The 23,808-nt window shown below is 44.8% G+C and overlaps 1 protein-coding gene across 9 annotated transcripts in view; it reads right to left on the minus strand.

Moving 5' to 3' along the window:
* Positions 1 to 4,486: 4,486 nt before the first annotated feature.
* Positions 4,487 to 23,808, minus strand: part of Ica1 (islet cell autoantigen 1) — a 152,432-nt gene continuing 133,110 nt past the window's right edge. For 7 of the 9 annotated variants that reach the window (XM_015488252.2, XM_048785994.1, XM_015488250.2 and 4 more), the window contains exons 13-15: positions 17,287 to 17,544; positions 6,986 to 7,075; positions 4,487 to 4,756 (exon numbers count right to left, since the gene is read on the minus strand). In XM_015488252.2, coding sequence (XP_015343738.1) covers positions 4,635 to 4,756; positions 6,986 to 7,075; positions 17,287 to 17,544 — 470 coding nt within the window. In that variant the 3' untranslated portion in view covers positions 4,487 to 4,634. The remainder of the gene's footprint in view (positions 4,757 to 6,985; positions 7,076 to 17,286; positions 17,545 to 23,808) is intronic. The other 2 variants (XM_015488254.2, XM_015488253.2) reach the window with 1 other exon arrangement.

The following is a 23,808-nucleotide window of genomic DNA, read 5'->3' on the forward strand; positions in this document are numbered from 1 at the left end:
TTGGGTCTTCTCTTCTTCCCCACTCCATTCCCATTATATTTAAGAATGAGTTAGTAAATAGTAATGGGGAGAGAAAAATGGAACTTAAGGTAACTGAGGGAGCAGCCCCTGTCCCCACTTCAGTAACATTTTACCAAGTAAGCCCTGGGGATATTTGTGTGCAAGTACAATGCTAAAGTCTTGGGTGCACATAATCCTTGAAATAATGAGGAGGAGGACTGCTACTATCCCTATTTTATGAGTGAGAAAATGGAAGCTCAGCTGGGGAGTCTTGGTTTGACCATGGGTTTTTCTGGCTTCAGAGTAAACTCTTGACACTGCTCTAACCTGCTATCCTAGAGTCTACCTCCAGGGGTGTATTTAATAACTGGCTTCTGAAAAGAAAAATAAGGGGTGTGAAGAAGGAAAAGAAAGATTGCTTCTTAAGGGAACGTTGCCTGTCTTTCAGTTTTTTTTTTTTTTTCTACAGCTCTCAATTTCTTGCAAATAACTGGATGTAGAAGAAACTTGTCCTGGGAGTCAGATGACATGGGCTCTGGTTCTGGTTTTCCAGAAGAACTTTGAGTTTGTTTTTGGTAAACCTTTGGTCCCTGGGTTTCCTCATCTGGAGATAAGTAGTGTATTGGATGCAAAAGGCCCTAGGACTCCTTTTGTGCTGCCTTGCAGTGGGCTGGAAGGTAGGAGAACTTCTGTAGCCACTGGGAACTCTAAACTTCTAGCACAAGGACCTGAGGGGGTGAGATGGGGAGGAGGGGTAGCCTCTAAAAGGGCCCCTGCAGGGGTTTTCCCCCCAAACCTTCCAGTCCTTTTATGTCCATCCTTTTCCCTCTAGCAACAGCATCCCAGTTTTACCTGGAGTAATCATTCTTTCTCTTTTTCTCAGTTCATGGGAGACAGAGTCCAGGGACAGGCAAATAAAAGCTGGTAAACATCATATTTTCAAGGGCTGGGGATATAGCTCAGTTAGTGGAGTGCTTGCCTCCCAAGAACAAGGCCCTGGGTTCAATCCTCAGCAACACAAAGAAAGAAAGAAACAAACAAACAACATATTTTTACCCAACTCCACCTTGCCTCTTGACCCAAGGGGTGGAGGAGTAAACACAGGACCCAAAACAGGCTCAATTCCAAGACACTGGCTGGAGATGTTGGTGGCCATTTTGCCTCTTTGTGAGAAGTTTGTTGGAAGAAATGGAAGGAATCAGAGCTGGGTACTGCTGAGGGGACAGTTGTGGAGGACATCAGCTGAGTCCCATTGCTCCTCAATCCAGCTGTGCCTGAAGCCTTCACCTAGACTTAAGTTACCTGAGCAAGTAAGTCAGTTTGAGTTGGGTTACACTTCAGTAATGCTGTGCTCTTTGAATGTCTCTCTCTCTCTCTCTCTCTCTCTCTCTCTCTCTCCTGGAATCCCACTTTTAAACAAACAAAAAACATTAACTCTAAAAGCCCCATGAAAAAATGGAGTCTAAGGCAGTATTGGTTGCTGCCACTCCCCGTCCCACACCCATCATAAATACTGCTCATTTACAAGACTCCTTCTCCGTGCAGAATTCTTGGCAGCCTTTGCCAATCATTTGGAGCTGTGTCCAGGCTGAAGTCTGTTTTCCAACAGAGCTGAAGAGACCTGCATCGCTGCATTGTGAGTGTGCCAGTTGGAGAACCGGGAAGCCCGTTGACATCAAAGCATGGGATTAAGTTCCATGGCTTGTCCGGAGGACACTCGTTGATCACAAAGACAGGTGCAACTTTGATATATTGGCAAAATCAAACAGTGTTAATATTTAGCTCTGAGTCTTGGCCAGAGTGGCTCCCCAGGAGGGGTCTCTGCAGTAGCCACTGAGGCAGGGAAGTCTGGAGTCTAGCTAGCCTGCTCAGGAGCTGCATGAAGCTTGGGCAGAAGCAAGAGAGGCCTGGCAGGTGCTGTCTTCACCCAGATGGCTGGGCAACCTCACGTGGCACCTTCAGCGTTCAACTCTGGCCCCACACCACCTGTAAAAAACTGGCTTAAAGCACAATGGGTGAGCCTGATCCTCAAGGCCCACCAGTGGGCCACTCAGGGTTCTCCCAGGGCTGTCAGCTTCGAGCACGTCACGTTTTCTCAAGGCATGAACCTCCAGCAGAAAGTGTTGGTTTTTCCTAAGTTGGTGCATTTCTAATTCTGCAGCTGACGGATGCTTTTCTCACTCTCCCAGAACTCAAAATCAACTTGACATTTCTAAAATTACATTTTGAAGGGAATGAATCTATAAAGTGCACCAAGCACACATGCCAGCCGGGGAAAGAAAAAAGGAGGAAACAGAATCATTTCTGGCTCCTTCCCTCAAATGTGTGTATTCTTTATCTGTCTGTGGGGAGGCATTTTAGACCATGGAAAGTGGTCCAGGGACAGGAACTCTGCACTTCTCCAGGGGTCCACCACCATTGTGGCTCAGACTGGCCTCATGGCATGGAATGAAAAAAAGGGAGAAACAAGACTGGACTTGAGAGGGTAAGGCACCTTTGTCATCTCCATGCCAGAGCCAGGCTGTGGGCAGCTGGGGAGGGGCCCTGAGGAGGATCCCAGAGGAAGTCCCTGGCGGGCTGTCGCCCAGGCAGCAGCTGCTTCTCCTTAAACTGGAGAGGTGGTTGAGGGGCTTTGTGTGAGCCCCGATCAAAACACGCCTATCAAAAGGGATCAAGAGGCTGGCCAAGTGGACTGCAGATGGGAAGGGGAATGGAATCCTTTTCTTTTTTTTTTTTTTCCCCTTTCTTTCTTTTTTACAAAAAATATAAAGAAAATTCGGGGAGAAAATGTCTCCAAGGGCAATTCTTTCCTGTTCCTTGTAGCTAAGCCTGTCCAAGCCACCACAATGCTCTCCCCTCCACCCACAGATCAATTTTAAAATGCAGCCTGTTAGTATTTAAAGTAATCCATTCAAAATAGAAGAACCCCACCCCCTGGGCAGAGCGAGCCAGGCCCTCCAGCTTCTGCTCCTGGAGGCGGCTGTGGGTTTTCGCAGCCACAAACAAATGTGACCCAGGATGGAACCTGGACCCTTAGCCAGCTTTCCACACAGGACAACTCGGTTTCAATCATGAATCCCTTGTTCCCATTGGTGACTCTAGGGTACTGATTGCTGGGGAGACAGAAACCTGGGGAAACAGGGACTCTATTCTCGGGGGTTGCAGTATCTCATGGTAGAGGCAAATGCCTAAAGCACAGGCCTGACCAAACCAGGTAGAGTGCCACCCTGGCATGACAGGAGGGCAGAACTGATGAATGCTCAAGGAGAAAGGAGACCTGGGGGCTGTACTTGGAGAGGTCCGTGGGGCAGAGGGGTCTCTGAGGGGTTCTTGAGGTGTACAGGTGTTATGATGGTGTTCCAGATGGGGTGTACAACAAGCACACAGGTCCACAGATGGAGCTTTGGGTATAAGCAAGCACTCCCATGGGTGCAAGAAAAGGTGTGAGGTAGCACCTTGGTCCTGTATCTTGATATCCTCAAAGTCCATGAATAACAGGCTGAGGAATCTGTGAAGTGAAATTCTAACAAATGAGACTCCCCAGGGGCCTGTGCTGGGCTGGAAAGCCAGCAGAGCCCATCCATCACCTGTGGATCCTTTTCTATAAGAGCAAACCTTGTGTGTGTGGCCCTCACTTATCAAGTCACCTGTGACATGGGAGGGGAGGGGTGGTGCCAGCTCTGGAACTTGTAATACTGGTAGAGAGTCAGAGCTGATTATGTGCCTAAATACAAAACTGTCGCTCCCACCCCTGCCTGGGTCCCCCTAAAGTTCCATGGCCACCAGTCAGGCTGCCTTTTCTGAAAGAAAGATGTATTGGGTCCAATCAGTAGCTTCAAGGCTGCAGGTGGGACTCATCCCCCTCTTCTGTGCCACTCCAATCCCCACACCCATGGTGCCTCCCTCAACACACAACCCTGACTCCCCACAACGGACTCCATGACTTTGCATGTCAAATGTTTTTTTCTGTTTAATTAAAAAAAAAGTCACAAGAGGCTCTAGAAATACATGCTTTTAAATTCCAGCCATGAAGAGGACAAAAGAAGATACTGATATCTGAAATATGGCTGCTTTCCATAGAAAGGTTTGTGCAGCAGAGACACCCAGCTCCTCCACCAGTGGGAGAACATGTGGCCCACCAGGCAAGCACTGTGGGGACAGTGTCTTTGGTTGGCTGGAGCTTCATCCAGAGCTCAGTGGAAGTTGGTTTGGCAGGAAGAAGACCCCCTCACACAGAGGCGGGGGTACAGGAGGACACATTAAGCTTTGTTAGCCTCCTGCTGCCGCTAAGGACTGTGGGACATGATATTTAAACCTATTACAAAGTACTTTGATCTCACAGTAGCCCAGCGACACCACAGTGGCCACGATGGGATATTGGCAGGAGAACAGTGGCCTGGACACTGCTCCTGGACACTCTTGTACTATTTGGATCCACATAGAGAACACACTAAAACCCTCTATACCAAATCGGAGTAAATAATTATACCAATATAAACAGGGCCCTTGACCCTTTTGTTTTATTAAAATGGCACGTAAATATGAAAACAGCATACTGATCGCATTATACTTCTGCTAGCCCCAGGTGAGGTGCTTCGGAGCCGCAGGAGAACTCCTTCTCAGAGGCTGCAGACTCATGCATTGAGCAACTCATGTTCTTTATCCGTTTTCCCAACAGCATCAGGATTTGATAAGGGGTCGAGGTCAGCAAAGAGGCTGAACCAGGCAGTCAGGTCCGAGGCAGCCTTGGCAGGCTCTGGGGAGAGAAGAGGAAACATCAATAAACCCACCTTCTGAATGTCTACCTCCACCCTGCTGGTAGCAGGCAGTCTAACATCATCTTAAAAAGGGATAAATCCCATTACCCTGTCTCTAATGAGCCAGGAAATAGCATGTCCCTGGTTGGCTGCTTGGTTAACTTTTTTAAGCCATGGCCTGAAGATCAGTGAAAGACACAGTTCTGTGTTAACTAACCTCACCTTTACTCCAACCCCAGCTAATGACCACAGCCCACAGAGTTAGTTGCCAAAAACCTCAGACCCCTCTTGCTTTACCACAACCAGGAAATAGTTATTTCAGATATCAGGCTGAGGCAGCAGAGTGCTTTCCAGTGTGTACTGGAGGAATCCCTTCCTTCAAGTCTGCTGGGTCAGGAGAGAGATGGTGACCTCTCTCTTTACTCTTCCAAGCCATAGGTACACAGTGAGCTGTGTCCAGGGCTGGCTTCTCTTCTTCTATCAGGGTCACTACCTTCTTCTCTCACCCTCTCACTCCAAAGGAAGGAGACCCTTGATGTGCCTTTCTTTCCCCAGTGAGCTCAAAATCTCCTCATCTCCAAGATCCCTGGAGCATTCCCTTCTGTTGCTTTTCCACCAAAACACCTAACTTCCTGAATAGCACCATCATACAGTCCAATTATTTTCCACATGAGAACATTTTCAAAAGAGGGCCTCATGCAAGTGATTTCTAAATAAGTCATGGCTCTTTTTTATATAAATCATTCCACATGAGAATCTAAGTTCACTGCCTTGGATGACCCATGCTTTTCTTCTTCTCTGACAGGTGGGAGTGTCAGAGCCTGAAAAAAGAAAGCATCTCTGGGATAGGGAGTCCTTCTAGCCAAGAGCAGCTAGGAATGTGCTTACCATCTGGCTGGGAAGAGTCTCAAGAAATGTTGGTAGGGCAAGTAGCTAAACGTGGTGAAGGGATGAAAGTGTTGGGATTATATCCACAGGGACTTTGGTCCTTTCATTAAAATGACACCAAAATGCTAAGATACTGAACTGATCTGATCACTTTAGACTTCTGATTCCTTCACCCTTTTTCCCTTCAAAATCTCTAGGAGTTATATTACTTTCTAGTGACATAATCAAAGTATCTATTACAGAAAGAAAAATACTGCCAGCAAGAATAGCTGATAATATGCAAGTTATTCCTATATGTAACCTTAATTGAATTCCATGTGGTCAGCCTCCAAAACACCTGGTTTCTTTTGCTGTAATAAACTGGTATTTGAGAAAGCTCACTATAGTTTGATTGAGGGGCAGGGAGATGTGGGAACTACTTTAAAAAAGGGAGTTTCATCTTCATCATGTAGGTGGTTATGCAAGGATACTCTATGGGGTAAGACTGATTTAGGTGGTTTAGTGTCTGTTCTTGATAGGCTGTCAAGATATCTTAAAGACATCTCCAGTGAAAATGGGTTACAAGCTCACTTCCCCTTCCTCCTACCTCTGTAAAAGATCTTAGAGATCATCAGAAAGTGGTCATGGCCTTCACCTGTGAGGAGCCAGATGCTTATACTCTGGGGACCTTTACATTCCCCAGGCCTCCACTATTGAGGGCAAAACCAGGTGTGACTTATTTGCACAACCCTTAAAAGAACATCTCAGGAACCCTTTCTGATGATGATGAAATAGACATTTTCATTTAACTTCCTGTGGCCAAAGAGAAAGTGGGTGATGACCAAAGGAACAGAGATAGAGCTGCAGATACACAAGATGATCTGTCAAACAGATGTTCTTTGTGGGCGGGTTTAGCAGGCGGGGAGCTGTCCCCATAGAGCACAGATCTCATGAGCTTAAAAGGACCTCTTTTGACAACTAAGAAACCTCCCCGTTTCTGAGGAGCATTAATTAGATGCCTTATTTGGTGGTGGTAATGGTGCTTTTAGCAAATGATAGCAAACCTCAGTGGTCTTTCCCACCTTAATATTTCCAGCCAATCTTGGGGAGCACCTGATCACATGGAGACAGATTTGATTCATCCTCAGCAGATACAATTTGACAAAGGGGATTATGAATTAGGACAGTATGCCAGGAAAAAATTCTGAATTTAATTTGTAAGATCATCTAAAACTCTTTATCCCATAGTCCTGCTTTGAGCCCTAGATGCTCAAATAGAAATTAGTAAAGAAACAGAAAATAGTGTTGGGCTGCTGGAAAAGGAGGCAACTGTCACATCAGGGGACATGACACCGTATTACCTTTCAGTGCAGGGCTGTTGTCATTTGAACTGCATGTCTTTGGTGCTGACCATGGAGTAGGAGGAGGTTTGACATTGCTCTCTGACCAGCCTAATATTCAAAACCAGAGGACATTAGATCTAACAAAAGCAGTCACACCAACCCACCAGCTGCTGGGCACATACATGGTTCTCAACCATGGTGGCTCCTAAAGAGAGGGCAAAGGATGGTATGACAAGACCCTTCTCCATGTTCCTTGCACTGGAATGCTTCAGGGGACAAGAGGTTGGTATAATCATGCCCAATTCAAAAATATGGAAAGCTAAGGAAAAGATCAGATTTTGAAAGGCACACAAGAAATTACTAAAATTTAAGCGTTTTTGCTTTTTTAGTTTTATGCCCATTTTTTCTTCCCAAATACAGTCCTTTCATGATCACACCAAAGATCATCAATAGTGCGCCAAGGAAATCAAGGCCCTTGCTTTTCTGTCAAAAATAGGGAACGCTTAAAAGAGAACACCATTATATGTGGCAGTAGCACTAGAAGACTATCCAAATATACTGCCAATGTGGTCCAGTTCATTCATTCTCTACACAGCTAATTTAAATTGGGAGGCTTAATTAATATTGACAAATAAATGGCAGCCCAGCCCAAACATATGAGGGGAAAGAAAGTCCTCTTTATATCTTTACGCTATAACTTAAAATGGCATTTAGCTTGTGTGACTCAACATGCTGTGTGGCTCATGTGCCAAGCCTACCGATAGATGAGTGATTAGGCGGTGTTCAACACTCCTGTTCTAGAGATGCAAGCCTGATACCTTGCACCATTTACTGTGTATCCTGGATATTTCTGCAGGACTCATGTTTAATTAGAACTTTACCATATACTTCTTTGTAGCTCTGCTTAAATTCTTTGTGTGTTAAGTCTTGTCCTTTGAGTGAGACAAGGAATTTTTCTTCAATGGGCTCCAAAATAGTTAACACAGAACAGGTAGACATTTGCTGATTAAGTCCTGTTGTTTCTCCCTGTAAAATGTAGACCATCAGGTTTTGTCTCGGCCTTCAAGAGAGACTTATGTTTGGATGGAAGAGTTCAGATGGAGCAGAGAAGCTAGTTTCCAGAGCAAGAAGCCACTCAGTAGATACCACAAAATTGTAGAATTTAATGCCATTTGTTTACCCTGTCATTCTAAGATTCATTCTTTGCAGAAGACTTAATTATAGAGTCTTACTGTATTTATTAGTTTGTATTTCTGTCCCCTCTCCGCAAGCCACGAGTGTCTCAAAGCCAGGGGCCATGTATTATTTCTTTTTAGATTCCTCAGCACTCTGCTTGGGGCTCCATGGGGGTTTAAATGTATGACCATTGAATTAGGACGAACTATTAAAGTGTGAGGACTGCACTTCTGAAGTATTTGAAGAGCTGACAAAGCAGTACCTGGAACCCCGTAAGTGCTGTACTACTAACTCCCTGGCATACAAGCTTGTTTATGAAGACTAACCAATGAGTAATGAAATACACAGACTGTGACCTGTTTACTTGGTCTAAAACAATGAAAAATATATAAATGGTTCTAAAAGCCATTGCTATTCACTAAAGAGGTGCTTGAACATACCGTTAACATGATTCATAAACAACCAAAGCCACGGATGTGCAGGGAGTCTTCTGGGATGATGGAAAGGTTCTAACCCTGAGCTACAGTGACAGTTGTACAATGTACATTTATGAGAAAACTTTGAACTGTTCCAGCATATAAATTAGACTCTAATAAAACAATTTTAAAGAAATTACCAGTATTTGGTGTGATCCAGGAATAACATAACCTCCTGGTTCCTAGAAAACTGGTCCACAACCATTTTTCCTTCTGGACCCAAATCACATAAAAGTGGTAAATGTGGAAAGTGAACATTGTGGTTCCAGTGCATGCCAAATAACACCAGTCACAGGGAAAGCTGAGAGGGTTCTAATCTAACTGGGCAACACCCTTTCCACTGCAATCCTGCCCCCAACCAAGTGCAGTCAAGACCCTGGCACTCTACTCTACTCAACCCCTGCTGCCTCTCCACTAACCCCTGCAGCCTGGCCTCATTCTCCCAGGTTGGTGGTTTCGTAAGTGTGAAACCCTCACCAGCATTATGAGCATCACCAATGAGTTCGTTAGAAACGCAAATTCATGGGACAGTGCTGACCTACAGGATCGGAATCCCTGGGATGGAGCTCAGGAACCTGTTTTAACCAACAGCAACTGTTATGTGAATGGAGTATAGGAAGCACTGCTTTAGAGGGAGCAGAAGCTGCCTGCATCAGCAGATCCCTTAGGACTGTAGCAGGTCTTTGAGGCCAGAGCCAGGACCAGGAGAGAGGCCCTCCTAGGAAGCAGAAGGCCCACTTCAGGATCCCACCTTCCTTTAAGTTCTTTGGCTTGTGTTGTGCTCTCTGAGTTTGTGAAGGCACCTTTCTAGAGAGAAGTCTAGTAGTTAAGGCCAGGTGAGGGGTACAGGGGTCGGGCCTCCCTGATCTCCACATGCTATTCTGTACACTGGGAACACATCAAGAAAATGCATCCCTTTTGCCAAAAAAAAAAAAATGCACAACACTCATTTTCAAAAACAGCTCCAGAGAACTGGAAAAGAGAGGCAGATTCAGAGGACTGTAGTTTTCAGAGTATGAAATGAAACACATTCTTCAAAGGAGACAGAAAACAATCTACATGCAAAAATAGAGTGCGACCATCCTTTGTGTACTGTGCATGTACCTGAAAAAAACAGAAATAAGCAAAATCTGTACGTCATACTATATTTTGGAAGTGCCATAAATATAAACAATATTTTCAAATATATCATTTAAAGAATGTTTTCTTTATAAAGAAAACAGTTTTGTTGTTGTTGCATACTTGCTGGGGTTTGAACTTGGGGCCTTGGGCATGCCAGGCAAGTACTCTATTATAGAGCTACACCCCCAGTCCACAAATGTCTTATAATTGAGTTCCTTTGTAACTACAGGTTTCTGAACACTGCCTACCCACAAGCAACATCTAGAATCCATAGTTTGGGGGGCTTCTCCTCAGCAGAGGACATGGAGGAGGATGAGCCTAAAGATCTCTAGAGACTGTTTACCTCAGCTTTTTTGCAGACACCCATGGTGCGAAGCAGAGACAACAGCCTCTTGTGCCAAGTCACATTCCCTCCCCAGAACAGTTATTAAGCATCCATCTAACAGTTTGACTATACATGCATGAAGGGATAAAACAGCATGGCTGTGACACCAGCTATTTAAATAAAAAAGAAAACAAACACGAAGCTCAGCTGCAATGTCACCCTCACTCATATCACTTTTGGAAATTATTTAGGGGAAGGGTGCAATGTGGGTAATTAGGGACGGAATGCCAAGCCAGATTTCAAATGTCTTGGCTTCTGTCAGGAAAAAAAAAAATAAATGCTAAAGAGAACTTAGTGCTGCTAATATTCTAGTAATTGCCATCAACTGTTCTCTAGTTGGTGTTACTTGGCTGAGACGTTTTTAACACGAAGGTGTGGCAAGAAAGATGCCTCCCCATCTCGGAGGAATTGTGTCAGGAGGGATGGTGAAGGCTGGGGGGCAGGAGGGCACAGTGAGCTCTGTGAACAAAAGGACCATCTCAGCTCTCAGTTCCTTTGATATGTCAAATGTGCTACCCGTTTGCAGAAAACACATATAAAATTTTATTAGAGCAACCCTGCCCCCTTTACTTACATAAGGGAAAATATAAATTGGCCAGAAGTCACACTGGCCAGTGAGAGCTGCAGGCGAAGCCAAATCACACCACCCAGAGAAGTGCTTTGCTGTGAACGTAATTCACCAGCAGAGAAGAGAAGCAGTCCAGTCTGGGGAGCTAATCACAGCCTGGAGAGCTCGGGGGTGGAGTTGGTTGTGAAGGGCAAAGTAGGGACACCATAGTCACGATGGCTAAGCACCACCCGGCCATCCTCATTTCCCCTTGCAGCCTCAGTTTCATACCTGTGAGGGGTAAATAAAAATTCCTGCCTTATTAGGTGACTGCATGAGTAAATTGGGATTTGTGGATGAGACCAGGCAGTAGAGAGGCTAGAGAACAGGACCTCAATAAATCTAAGCTGAAACTGGGTTTTTGTGTAACTCAGCAGGCATCTGGAGTAACCCCGAGAGCATTATGCTCAGGAATTCACATCTGAGGCTTGTTTTCTTCTAATCTAGTGTCATTTGTCAGTCCGTCTCTCTCCTTTCTTGCCTGCTATCCACCCATCCATCCAACTACCTGTCCAATAGTACTTTTTGAACATCTACTGAATTCCAGGCACTGAGCTACGTTCTGGAAATACAGTGAGCAACACAAAGACCGACTTCGTTCCTATGACAACCCAGAGCAAGAGACAGAAATGAATTCGGTTTTCTAATAAGGTGAGGTAAGTGCGATGATGAGGTGTGGGGCATCATGGAAGTGGGGAGCAGAAACACCTAGCACTGACTGCTGGGGTGCGGAGGAGTCGAGGAAGGCTCCCTGGACGAAATGACACTGTTGACCCGGAAGGATGAGGAGCCAGCCAGGTAAAGCATTGTGCATGTGTAGGTGGGTGGTATACACCAGGACAGCACATGCCAAGGCCCCGTGGGTGGGGAGAGCAGGGCACACTGAAGTTCCATATGGCTGGAGTCCAGTGTGCAGATAGAATACTCAGTTCCCCAGTAGAACAAGGTCATTAAGTCAGGGTAAGTAAAGGCGTGGGTGGTATAGGCAGCTGTGAAACTGGGATCAGGTCCTGAAGGACTTTGTAAACCAAGTTGAGGAATCTAGACCATACTTGAATGGTAGAAAAGCCACAGAAACTTGCCAAATCACAAGATCTTTCTGAAGTTTTTCTGTTCCCTCAACTACAAAATGTGGTTGGAGAAGATGGTCAAGATTCCTTCTAGGGACTAACAGAGGCACTTGAATCTTGCGGGTCTCCAACAGCTGCTTTACAGATACTCCTCAGTGGGCTTAGAAAATGCTGGTACTTTGATGAAGCTGACAACTCCATTGGCTTGTGCAAGGAGTGCCTGCCTCACGTTCAAACTATCAACACACTCACAGTCTTTTCTTTTGTATTATTCCATTTGAGTATGGAAATGTCCATTATCCAGCACCAGGCTCAGCCAGGAATGGCAAAAGATGAGCCCTGGCTGAGAAGGTTTACTTGATATAACCCAAAACTTGACGTAACACTAGCCTTAAATGGAAACCCACCCAGAGGGCAACAGCATCTGAAAATTAGATAAATCAATATCCTGAAGGAACTCGAGGCTCTGTTTTTGAGAATCTGTAATGAGATTCTTAGCTTTGGTTTGTAGAATCCTAAATTGAAAGATTTCCTGGTGCATTTATTTTGAGCAGCTGGTAATCTTTCTAGTATCAAAGTCTACTTCTAAATTAAATTTTAGACATTGGTGGAAAATTGAGAATGTCGAATATGAGTTCTCCCTACCTTGCCTAGTCTGTCTGGACCGGCTCTCCTTCCTACTCACTTTAAGAGGCCCCAGAAAGGCCCAATTTTCTCATTACTGCATGATACAGGAAACCCCAGCCCCTATCATGCTGACAACTTCAGAAACTCTTAGAAATCTCAGCTAAAATTAACTTCTTCAAGTTTTCAGCACAACTTGATCTGACATGTATTCCTTTGTTTTGGACTTCTAGAGCGTGGAGTAGGAGGGAAGGGAGGAGTAACTCTTCTCCTCCTAAATCCCTTTTCCTTTGCATCTTCCCAGAAGGCTGGGGAACAGAATGAGGAAAGAGGTCAAAGAAGAGGGGAGGGTGGGCAGAGGAGACTCAGGTGAGATGAAACACTGAGGAGAGGGAGGAAGAGGAGGAGGGAGAGGGGAATGTAGGCTGTGGCCGGGGCTAAGAACCCATGGAGGTGCAGGAGCCCTCCACCTCAGACCCCTGACTCCCTGAGCCTGAGCGTGGCCCCAGCCCCTCAGGGAAGCTGTGCATGAGTGTGTACAAGCCGTAAACGCTTCCTTGGACAATCCAACTTCAATATGCTATTCGAGAACTTCGTTCAGCTTTTGTGTGATCAGGAATCCTGTCTCTCTATTCCCACATCCCTTTTTGGCTACCTGGGAGTTCCCATGCCCGTGTGCAGCCAGGATGCCCACAGCCAGGCTGTTCACTACAAGTCCAGCTCCTCTGGGAGGATCCAAGGAGCTGCCTGAAGGGCCCAGCTGGGGAGCCACTGCTGAAATCAGACACACTGGACTGAGTGGCCACAGAGGGACTGGAGAAAGGCATGGATGGGTTCCTGAGTCAGAAGCCCGGATTTGAAGTCCAGCTGCCCCTAGGACGTGTGTAACCTTGGACCAATGACTTAGCCATTAGTTTCCTCAGTGTCCCTGATTAACATGCAGAGATGATAACACCTGCTTGGGAAGGGCATGGTGAGGATTAAATAAATTGACACATGTAAAAAGCACATGGAGAGGCTGGAGTTGTGGCTCAGCGGTAGAGTGCCTGCCTGGCATGTGTGAGGCCCTGGGTTCAATCCTCATGTAAATAAATAAAAGATCCATTGACAACTAAAAAACTATTAAAAAAAAAAAAAGCACATGGGACAGTTCTTGGCCACAGTGTGTGTCATCTTGAGCACTGGGTAACGTTACCTTACCATCTACAGATGGCAGAGTCACAGAACTGCATGCTAATAGTCAGTCCTCAGCATCACTGACACGGGGTTAATCCGTGGATAGGAACATGCTACAGGGATGAGAAGCTGAGCCTGATACCTCCTTTCACAGATGAGAAGGGAAGGACTCGGAGAGCGGTAGGGGCCTGAGCAGTGCTGCAGGGGAGGGGCTGTGCAGTATGAAAATGGCCTCTGAATGCCCTGCCATACTCTTGGTTTCACTGAGCCAATATGCCAACAAGCCTTTCTCCCGTGCTCAGTTTGCCACTGAGTCATTTCAGGGGCTTGTTGACTTTGGTTTTTGAGATGATCTGGTTAATCAGGGGAAGAAGTTTCAATATAAGGTGGCCACAATTTAACAGTTATCATTAAATTGTTACATATGTGACTGTTCATATGTTCCTGTAGATGGATTTTTGGACCATGAACATAGTGTAGAAAAATCTCAAGACAACATTCATCTTCCCTCCTTTGGAGGTGGGAGGAGTCCTGACAGAAGCACAGAAGGTGGTTATAGTCTGATGACATAATCAATCACTGAAGCAGGGAGTCCCTTCTTTATTTGTACCACACACGTTTTGAAGGTTCCCTGCGTCAGGGCAGTGTCAGAGTAGAATCAGGGCTGCACCTGCAGGAATCTAGATGGGTGGTAGAAGCTGAAGGGGCTGCTTTCAACCACTTAGCTATGGCATTTTTTTCCTCTCATTTTGAGTCCCACAGGTATTCAATTGGAAGATGTTTGTTTTCACAGGAAACAGGATCACTTAATAATTATAAGATAACTCCTTTAACACTGACCTTGATAGAACCTAGAAAAGGAAACTTTCAGCGGTTAAATTGATCCTTTTAAACAGTAAACAAAAAATCACTTCAGTTCTTGGCTGAAGATATTGTGCTGGTTCCCAATTTCATTTGGACTTGAAGAAGGTCCAATATTTACCAATAGCTATAAGACCCTCCACAGCTCAGCTTTCGTGGTTTAGCCTCCGAGTCCTCTGAGCGCCTCCCCGCCACTTACTCAGTAGGCTCCAACCAGAGTGTTCTGCCTGCACCTTGATCATGCAGCATGTCCTCACCTTAGGGCAGGAGTACAGGTGGTCCCCTCTGTCCATTTGTCCATGTGGCTAACTCTTAACCCCTGCAAGTCTTTGTCTGGATCTCATCTTTCACTTTCTCTTTTCTCCCTAAGGTCGATCACTTCTTAACTATCTGATTTGTTTGTTTATTACATTTATTGTTCACTATTTTCCTCCTCATGAGACCTTGAGTGCCAGGAAGGCAGAGAGCTTTGTCTGTTTTGTTCTCAGATGAGTCCCCAGTGTCCAGCACACCCAGGTACCCAATGAATATTTGTTAATGAATAAGCCACTTGCTAGGGTGCTGGTAGGATAGCAACCACAAATGAGGCTTTGTTGGAGAAACAAATGGCCTTCCACGTAGAACCTCTTTCTCTTTTTATAGAAGAGCTTGCATCTTTCTCTTGCTGTCAGAGCACCTCCCTCTTTTGCCCCACATGTGGTTTGGTGGCTCTCTTTTGGACATGCAGCCAGGTTGAGGTGCGAAGCCCCATGTACATTGCCCTTGTCTTAGCTCCTTGGCAGGCTGTGAGCTGAGTTCTTCTCTCTGTGCCTGCTCAGGAAGGGGGTGTGGGGCTCACAGCACTGGACACTCATCCATCACCGCTCTCTTCTGCACTAGGGCTCTTGTATCTGGGGCCCTAAAGCTGGGGGCCTAAGTGAGGTTCATTCTAGAGAATTTCCAGCACCCTAAAGATGTGGGCTGAGGATCCTGGGCTTTGGCCTTCCGACTCTCCCACGCCCAGCACCTCTGCCACAGGTGGGTGGGGGGTGAAACCAAGTCAGTTGGCAGCTTGCTCTCTGGAGCTTTGGTGAGAGATGGTGAAAACCCAGGGATGAAACTCAGGTGGAGAAGCACTTTGGGATTTCATTTATCCCTGTGATCTCTATCCCCATTACCACTCATCAATGAGAGGGCTATAAATCAGGACCCCCAAGTGACAAGAAAAGGAATCAGGTATTTCATCAAAAAGAGGGAAGCCCTTTCTTTCCTTTTTCTTTTTTGGTCTTGCCCACCAACTCTAGTATCCATGATCTCATCTCTAAAGACCTGAGATTTTAATAGACCATAATTACTTAATCATTCTAGCTCTGCCGTTTGTTCTCAGCTTTAAGTGCCAGATAAACACGTTGTTTATTAAGGAGATAGTCTAAATTTGTAGAAAAACCAAAACAATTTGAGAATTTCTTCATGATAATTCCTGTCTCATAATTAATATCATATAAAAAGAGGAAAAAAGTATTGAAAATGGTTTCCTTTTCAAGGTCTATTTAGAAACGCAAAGCTTTAAGATTTCAATCAGAGTTTTTGTGTTTGTAACTTTAAATCACTGTGGGGACATGCCAGCAATCCTCAGCCAGCACATAGCCTGCTAGGGAGCCTTCATACACCTTGAACCCTTCCAGGGTTGCAGACTACTTTTGATCATCGTGGGAACTCTATTTTTGCTGAAGCTGTGGGTGGAAATTCATTGTCCATGTATCTCAGGCAAAATCGGAGCAGCTGGGCTGAGGGAGTACTGAGGACAGGGGAGGCTTATGACAGAGAAGAGAGCAAGAGCCAGCATGAGACAAAACTTAGATGGAAGAGAAGTTAAAAGGCCCAGCGAAATGTCAATCGGCACCCCCCCAAAAAAAAGGGCATGTTTATGGGAAAGTGGGGAATTCTGCTGTTATGGTACAGATCTGGAAGACCTCGCAAAGGCTCGGACAACCTGTTGAAAGTTCTGTCCCCAGTGCAGCAGTGTTCCCAGGAGGGACTCCTGGGAAGTGAATGAACCGGAGGACTATGATCTCACGAGTGGATTTATAATTTGAAGTCCTTATTGGGAGCTGAAGGAGGTGGGACCTAATGGAAGGAGTGGGTCCTTGAGCGACATGCCCACTCCTACATCTTTCCCAGTGTCTTCTCACTCTCTCTGCTTCTCAGCTTTGCTCTGCCACACCCTTCCACCATGGTGTTTTGCCTTGCCCCAGGCCCAAAGCAAAGGAACCAGCCAACCAGGGGCTGAGACCATGAGCCAAAATAAATTTTTATTCCTTTAAGTCACTCATTTCAGGTATTTTGGTCACAGAAAGGTTAGCTGACTAACACATCTGCCTCATGGATACACATTAAACTCAGGCTGGTGGCCAGGCAGAGTAGGCCAAGCCAACAGACGGCCACATCCTCTCCCATGTGCCACAAAAAAAAAACCCTTAAATTGAAGTATGACAAGAAGATAGAGAACCGACCCTCTAATATTTTCCTAATAAGACATATTAACATAGGAGAAAATTATGAGCAGAAATGGATCTTAAACCTTGTAACAGATCTTAAGGTTGGAATGTAATTTAGGAACTTCAGATTAAAAAAAATGTCAGTAGATATAAAATTAAAATACAAAAACTAAAAACAAAACAAAGACAAGACACTGGATATAAAAAAAAAACCAAAAAAAAAAAAACCCAGAAAATATGCCCACATAGCAAATTCAAAGAAAGAATGAATATGCCTTTGGATTAAAAGAAGAAAGCAAAGAATGAACAAGTAAAAAAACTAATTTCAATTACAGTGATACATACCTTGTAAGTCTTTCATATTTTGGTCTAAAAGCTGTGAAGGAAGGAATCCAGAGCCTGTCTGAGGCTTGGAGTCTGGCTCTCCCAGGGACCCCGATGGTGCTGGGTCCTTCAGCCTATTGTCTCCAAACACAGCGGCCCACTCCTGGCTGAACTCGCCTTCTTCCAGGGAGGATGCGTTGAAGATCTCGTTCAGCAGCAGCAAGTCATCCTTGTCAGCACCTTCGGGTTCTGGGGTCCCTGCCATTGGGCCCAGGCAAGCTGGAGTAGAGCATAACACACGTGACTTCCCAGGGCTCAGCCTCAGAAATAACTATTACAGGGGCTGAATTGGGACAGATTGGGTTAAGGCTAGATTTAAGAAAAAAGTGAATCACAATACGAATTTATTCCATAATAACCTTTCTTAACACATTTTATAATTAAACGTTGAATTCCATGTTCCCTTATAGTCCTTCCTCCAGAGCAAGCCCAGGTTCTGAGTATCAATAGAATTGCATTGAAATATTTTCCAGGAAAACCCTAGGGTTTTGTTTTATCTTTAACATAAAAGCAGATGTACCAAAACATTTCTCAGATCTGAAACACAGCCAGGACTGAAAGCCTTTTGGAGATCCTGGTTCCTTGTTTGTGAAGCTTCCTGAACCTTCCCACACAAGCCCTCAATGCACACTGCCTGGGCTGGAGCAGCCAACATACCATGTGGCAGCCTGTCCTGCCACCCAAGCTGGGGAGAGAATTTCACCACACCCTGGCCCAGGGGAGAGTGCCGGAAGCCCCACAATGCCCAAGAAAAGCATCTTTGCTTCTTTGCTGAAACACAACTGCTGGAAGCAAAGAAGATTGGGTCTGATTAGTTTGGGGGCCATAGTGAGGGAGAAATAAGAGAAAGTGGGCAAATGAAAGACTGACCCAAAGGCTGGGATTTAAGGCCAGGGACACAGTTCTGGAGGGTGGAAATGAACACCAGACACAACAGGAGCTCAACTCCACACCTTTCTTACTGTGTGACTTAGCAAGATCCATAACCCCTCTGAGCCTTTGTCTTTTTATCTCTAAAAGTTACCATATTAGTGATGCCCACCTCAGAGTGTGGTCAGTGTGAGTGAAAGAATACACCACCTCACAACTCATTGCCTGTGTGGAAGGAAAACTTTAAAGAAGACTGTTCACAGATGAATACTGGCAAACAGTAGTCAATACATGTAGAATGGTGGGGGGGGTATTAATATCAGAAATCCTATAGCAACCCTCTCATAGAGTTTTCTACATATTTTGTAAACTGATAGTTTGATTAAGTGTGGTTTTGTTGTGGTATCTAATTGCCACCTGGAAACTAAACCTTTTGGTTGTTAAGTCATAAGGTGGAGGAGAAAAAAAAATCATGACATTTTTTCTGAGCTACACTGGAATTCTGATACAGTCATGTAAAGTGAAAGTATCAAGTTTTCCTCAAATATATATGAGATAATTAGTAAGTGGAGGCTTTTTCTTTTCTTTTTTTTCTTTTCCTTTTTCTTGAAGCTTCCCTGTGTAGGCTTTACTGGATCTATTTTCTCCCCCACACTTTACATAAAGATCTAAAGATTAAGGGGATTTTTGATGTGAACAGACTGGCTATAAATCAGGGAGGGGAGAAGTCTAGTCACTCATATCACTGTGGTTTTAAAATAGTGGCAAAACATCACTTTAATCAGACATCTGTCTAATTTAAGCATTTTTATTGTTTGTATTATCAAAGAAATGTTCACCAAGACATAACCTATAGGTGTGGTGGGTGGGAAGATGTGAAGGTGGCACCTTAAACAGACTTCTGAGACAGTGCTGTAGGAATGGGGGCACACAGGGACCAGCCAGGGAAGGCAGCGCTGGCGGGGTGAGGTGGGCAGCCCACCTCTGTGTGGGACAGAGACTCGCTGTTCAGCTGCCATCAACACTCACATCCTCTTTCAATGTCTCTCAGTAATGCCCTTCTAATTTATGTGGAGTTTTCAAATCTCTGTACTTCCTACTTTCAGGTGGGACTGGAATGCCCAAATCTTTCTCATGGTTTACTTTCTGATCTGACTGAAACCTGACGATTACTGAGCCAAACTCATTTAATTGGAACCAAGTTCAAGTCAATGGGCAGGCCCGAGAGGAACAGAGGACTTTAAATGAGCTTCAGAAGTGAAGTGTGTGCCTTCCACAGTCATTTTACTCAGGCCTCTGCTGGGTCAAGCCCCAGGGAGGCTTCTCTGCTGCAATCCAGAGGCCCAGCAGGGAAGACCACTGCTGACATGCCAACGACAAGCAAGACATTCTGTGCCCTCTAAAAAGAACCACAGGCTGTGAAGGCTCTGTTTTCACTTTTATTGTTTAGGTTTTGTGTGGTGGTGTTTAGAGTGGACTTGAGTGTCTTTGCTAACTTAGCGTCTCTTCCTTCTTCTTCAGTTTTTCTTTTTGAATGCCATGAGCATGTGATCCTGGTGAGGCATTTCTTAGGATGCCTCATCGTCCTCCACCCAGGTAGATATGTTGTAGCCAAGGCATTGCTCAGGCCACTGTGACTGGCTCAGGGCACATGCCAGGAGGCTTCCCTGAGTTTGGCATATGGGAATTGGATGGAGGAGGGTTTGTCTCTCTTGCTCTGGGATTCCAGAATTCAAAGATGCAGACTTGAGGCTTCTGATAGTAGTAAAGCCAATACAGAGAAGGAAACAACCTAAAGAGTTGGGAAGAGAAACTTGACAGCTTTAGGCCCTGGATCCAGTCTTACTTGAAGACAATCTACTACTATGGGTCCCCAGTTACACAAACTAATATATTCCTTTTTTAAAGAAAAATTCTAAACCTAACCTATTTCAAGAAGGGTTTCTATTCTTGCAACCAAACAATTCCTGATTAATACTCTGTCTTATCCAACTCAAACATTTTAGTCACAGAAATGAGGAAAAGGCCCCCTTTGTCAGGATGACACCACTAGTGGCCAGTCCTGGAATTGCCCTATTATATAGTATCCTGGCTCTTGGATAGTTAAAAGAAGGCTGCACAGTGAACATTTTCTCTTTTAAGAGAACTTATTACTTAGCTGAAAGCAATGAAACTGGCACTGACTTGAACCATAAAACATGGAAACCTCCCAATTATTGCACTGATAATTAAGATGCCTGAAATTGCTACATATAACTTGTAAGAAAAACTTAATTACAAGTAGAAAAGGACAGGTTTAGGTCTGTAACTGGACAAGTCAAGACTTGAGAAATAACATTAGTCATTAGGCTATCATGCTATCATTTTCTTTGAAATTAATTCAACTCAACTGAGAGAAAATGAAGACACACATAGAGATACGATAAGCTCTCTGAGAGAAGCCCTGGTGAGAGCCACACAACTGGGGTCAGAGCTTCCACCCATGGAGACAAGCAGGGATTGCTCCTGGGTTGTGTCTCAGCCTGCTTTTGTCTTGTAGATAAGCAAAGGTTGTGCCACACTCAGGTGCCAGCCCCGCAGATGCCACTCTGAGCCCCCTTCTCTCTGGTGCAGACTCCCACTCTCCATGTTTGCTCTCCTATCTGATAACCTAGCCGCAGACGTTACTGTACAAATAAAAGCCGACAGACATGACGCACACATAGGCTCACCTCTCTGTCTCCAACTCTATGACCCTCTGTGCATTCTCTCTGCCCTTCTGAAATTAGCCCTCTCCATGCCCTCCCCCCCTCCTTCCGGAAGCTTCCTCTGCTCCTACCAATATTCTACTTCGGTAGCTTTAGCCTTTCATTCTCCAGGGCTTCTTTTCTCTGGCCAGTGATAATCAATATTTGGCTTGATATTGCAGTCGGCCACCTCTATCCTTGCTGTTCTCATTTCCCTGGTCACTTATTCTACTGTGTCTCTATTTTTTTTTTTTTTCAGCTGCTGGCAATTAAGTTCCCATCCCCATGCTACACTGAAGTGACTCTCTGGAAGGTTACTGGGGAGATCCTAAGGGCCAATCCACCAAACTCCGTTTTTCAGGCCTTGAGACCTCTAGCATTTTGCAGTGCTGCCTTGCTCTGGAAATGTGATCATCTCCTGGGAGTCCCAATGAGGTGGCCCTCTTGAGCAGTCTTCTCTGCTGCCTCTTCCTACCCTGGTAGCCCTTAGCCTTCATCCTAAACCATCGCCTCCCTTCCCTACAATTCTATCAGAGATCTTATCTATTTTCATGGTTCCAAACTCATCTTTGAAAATCTCCAAATCTCTGTCTCTGATTCCATGTTCTTCCTTCAATTTTGATGACAAATTGGGGCAGAGGGACCTTCTGCTTTGCCCACTGGAGAGGCTTCTAGTGCCCCATGAGGCAGCCTCCTACTGTGCACCATTGCTCAATATGACTGTAAGATTACTCCCTCATTCAAAATCCTTCATGGCTCCTTTTGACTCCCAATACTGGCATTCAGGACCTCCACAGTCAAGCTCTAATGAAACTCTTTCAGCCATACATCAACATTCTCCTGGGAAGCCCGATCTGGCAAAAGTCTGCTAACCATTGTTCAAATGCACTTTCCTGCTTTCCTGTGTGAGACCGGATGTTTTCTCCCAATAAGAATCATCTTTTTTCTTCCTCTTTCTCCTCCTCCTCTTCTTCCTCCTTCTTCTTCTCCCTATCCTCCTCCTCCTTCTTCTATTTTTCTTCTCCTTCCCCTTCCTGTTCTCCTTCTCTCTCATTTTTCTTGCATCCAAAAGGGATCCTAAAGACCATTTCCTTTAACTCGTTTTACAAATGAGGAAGAAGACACTCAGGTTAGATGACCTGCTGTAGGTCACATAATGTTACTGATAATCTAACCATGGACCCCAGACTTAAAGGCCAATTTTCTCACTGTGGTAGCCTTCTTTTATTTAAAAACCCATTTAGGATCTCATACACAAACTACTAAGAAGCTTTTGCCAAGCTTTTGTAAAGTGCTGAGAATTTCAAAGGTCAGAGGACTCTGCTGGCAGCTGGGTACCATGCAGGCACTATGGCAGGACAGCATTGGCAGACCCACGCGTCAGGCCCACAGCATACATGGCCCAGGTTCAGAAGTAAGAGCCCCAGGCCCTGGGAAAACATTCCCCAGGAGAACTGGTCCCGAACCAATGGGCTCTATTTCTTGAGAACTCAAATACAGAGTTCAGTGTGGGAAACCGGTGACAGCTGGTACAGGTGTTATTTTGAAGTCATACTGAGTTTCATGACCTCAGCATAAATTAGGAAAACAGAAGATGGAAACATAGCAACACAGACTGAAAACGATAGCCTAGGAAAACAAACAGATAAATGTCACTTATTTTACCTTCATGTGTGTGTGAAACAGGAAGAGTCACTTCTCTGGGTTTCTCCCTGGCCCCCACTCTCAACCTGATGACTAATCTTAAAGGCCACATGCTTGCAGTGCCGATGAAAACCCCAAACACCAACACCATCCTCACATCGCACAAAAGAGAATGGGGGAAGATGGGTAGGAAACCACCTTACAAAAAATGTCTAACCAGAAAAATATTCTTCATTACACAAGACTCTGGTAACAAACTGTGCTTATTTGGAATTCTAGAATGCTGCTTCTAGAAAGTCACTTCTGCCTTAAAAACAACAACAACACAGATTATAAGAACAGGTATGGGGAGGGAGGGAACCACCCCTACCAACTCTAAAAAATAAAAAGAAAAGAAACAGTCTCATAGTGCTAGGCCTGAATAGGCACTAAAAAAGTTCTTGTTCTGATCTCCCATTCTATTCCTCCATTTTTAGTCTTAGATCTTAGCAACCCAGCAGCCTCAGTGAAAAACAAGACACGTGGGGCTAGGATGAGTCTTTATAGAATCTTGATAGTGATAAATTTATGTAGAACACTATTGCCTACATGGTTATTAAGTAAAAAACAGCATTTGACTGTAAAAGTCTATCATTATTGAGCTGGGGACATAGCTTAGTCATAGAGCACTTGCCTAGTGTGTGCAAGACCCTGGGTTTCATCACCAACACCTCAAAAAAAAAAAAAAAAAAAACCCAAACCCAAAGTATGTCATTATTCATGAAAGGACAAAACCAGAAGAACACCCCAGAATACAGAGGGAGGGAGGCAGGAAGGAGGACAAGTGTATGAGGAAAGATAAAGAGCTTAGTAGCTTAGTACTTGCTTTATTGCGTGTGAGGAAGCAATCAGGTCCTTAGTCTGACTATACGAAGGCTGCACGAGACAGTTCTAAGTGACTCAGGAGAAGCAAAGTGCTGAGAGAGAAACTGGTATGATTACTACAGGTCAAAGTTTCTCACCCAGACCTCTGGTAGCGACTGAATGAACTGTCGTTCTGATATGTGACCAGAGTTTAGAATCCCAAGTAGTAATCAAGGGAGTAACAGAGACAGATATGTTATTCCAACATGAACAATTAAATTGTGTTTTAAATGGAGTAGGTAAGTCTTGTCCTAGAGAGGGACCTTTTAGGGAAGGTCAAGTGATAAGGTTTAGGTGAACTGAATTTATCCAAATCTTGTCTTTAAAAAAAAAAAAAAAA

This window comes from Marmota marmota, unplaced genomic scaffold (assembly GCF_001458135.2).
Source record: "Marmota marmota marmota unplaced genomic scaffold, marMar, whole genome shotgun sequence".
NCBI lineage: Eukaryota > Metazoa > Chordata > Mammalia > Rodentia > Sciuridae > Marmota > Marmota marmota.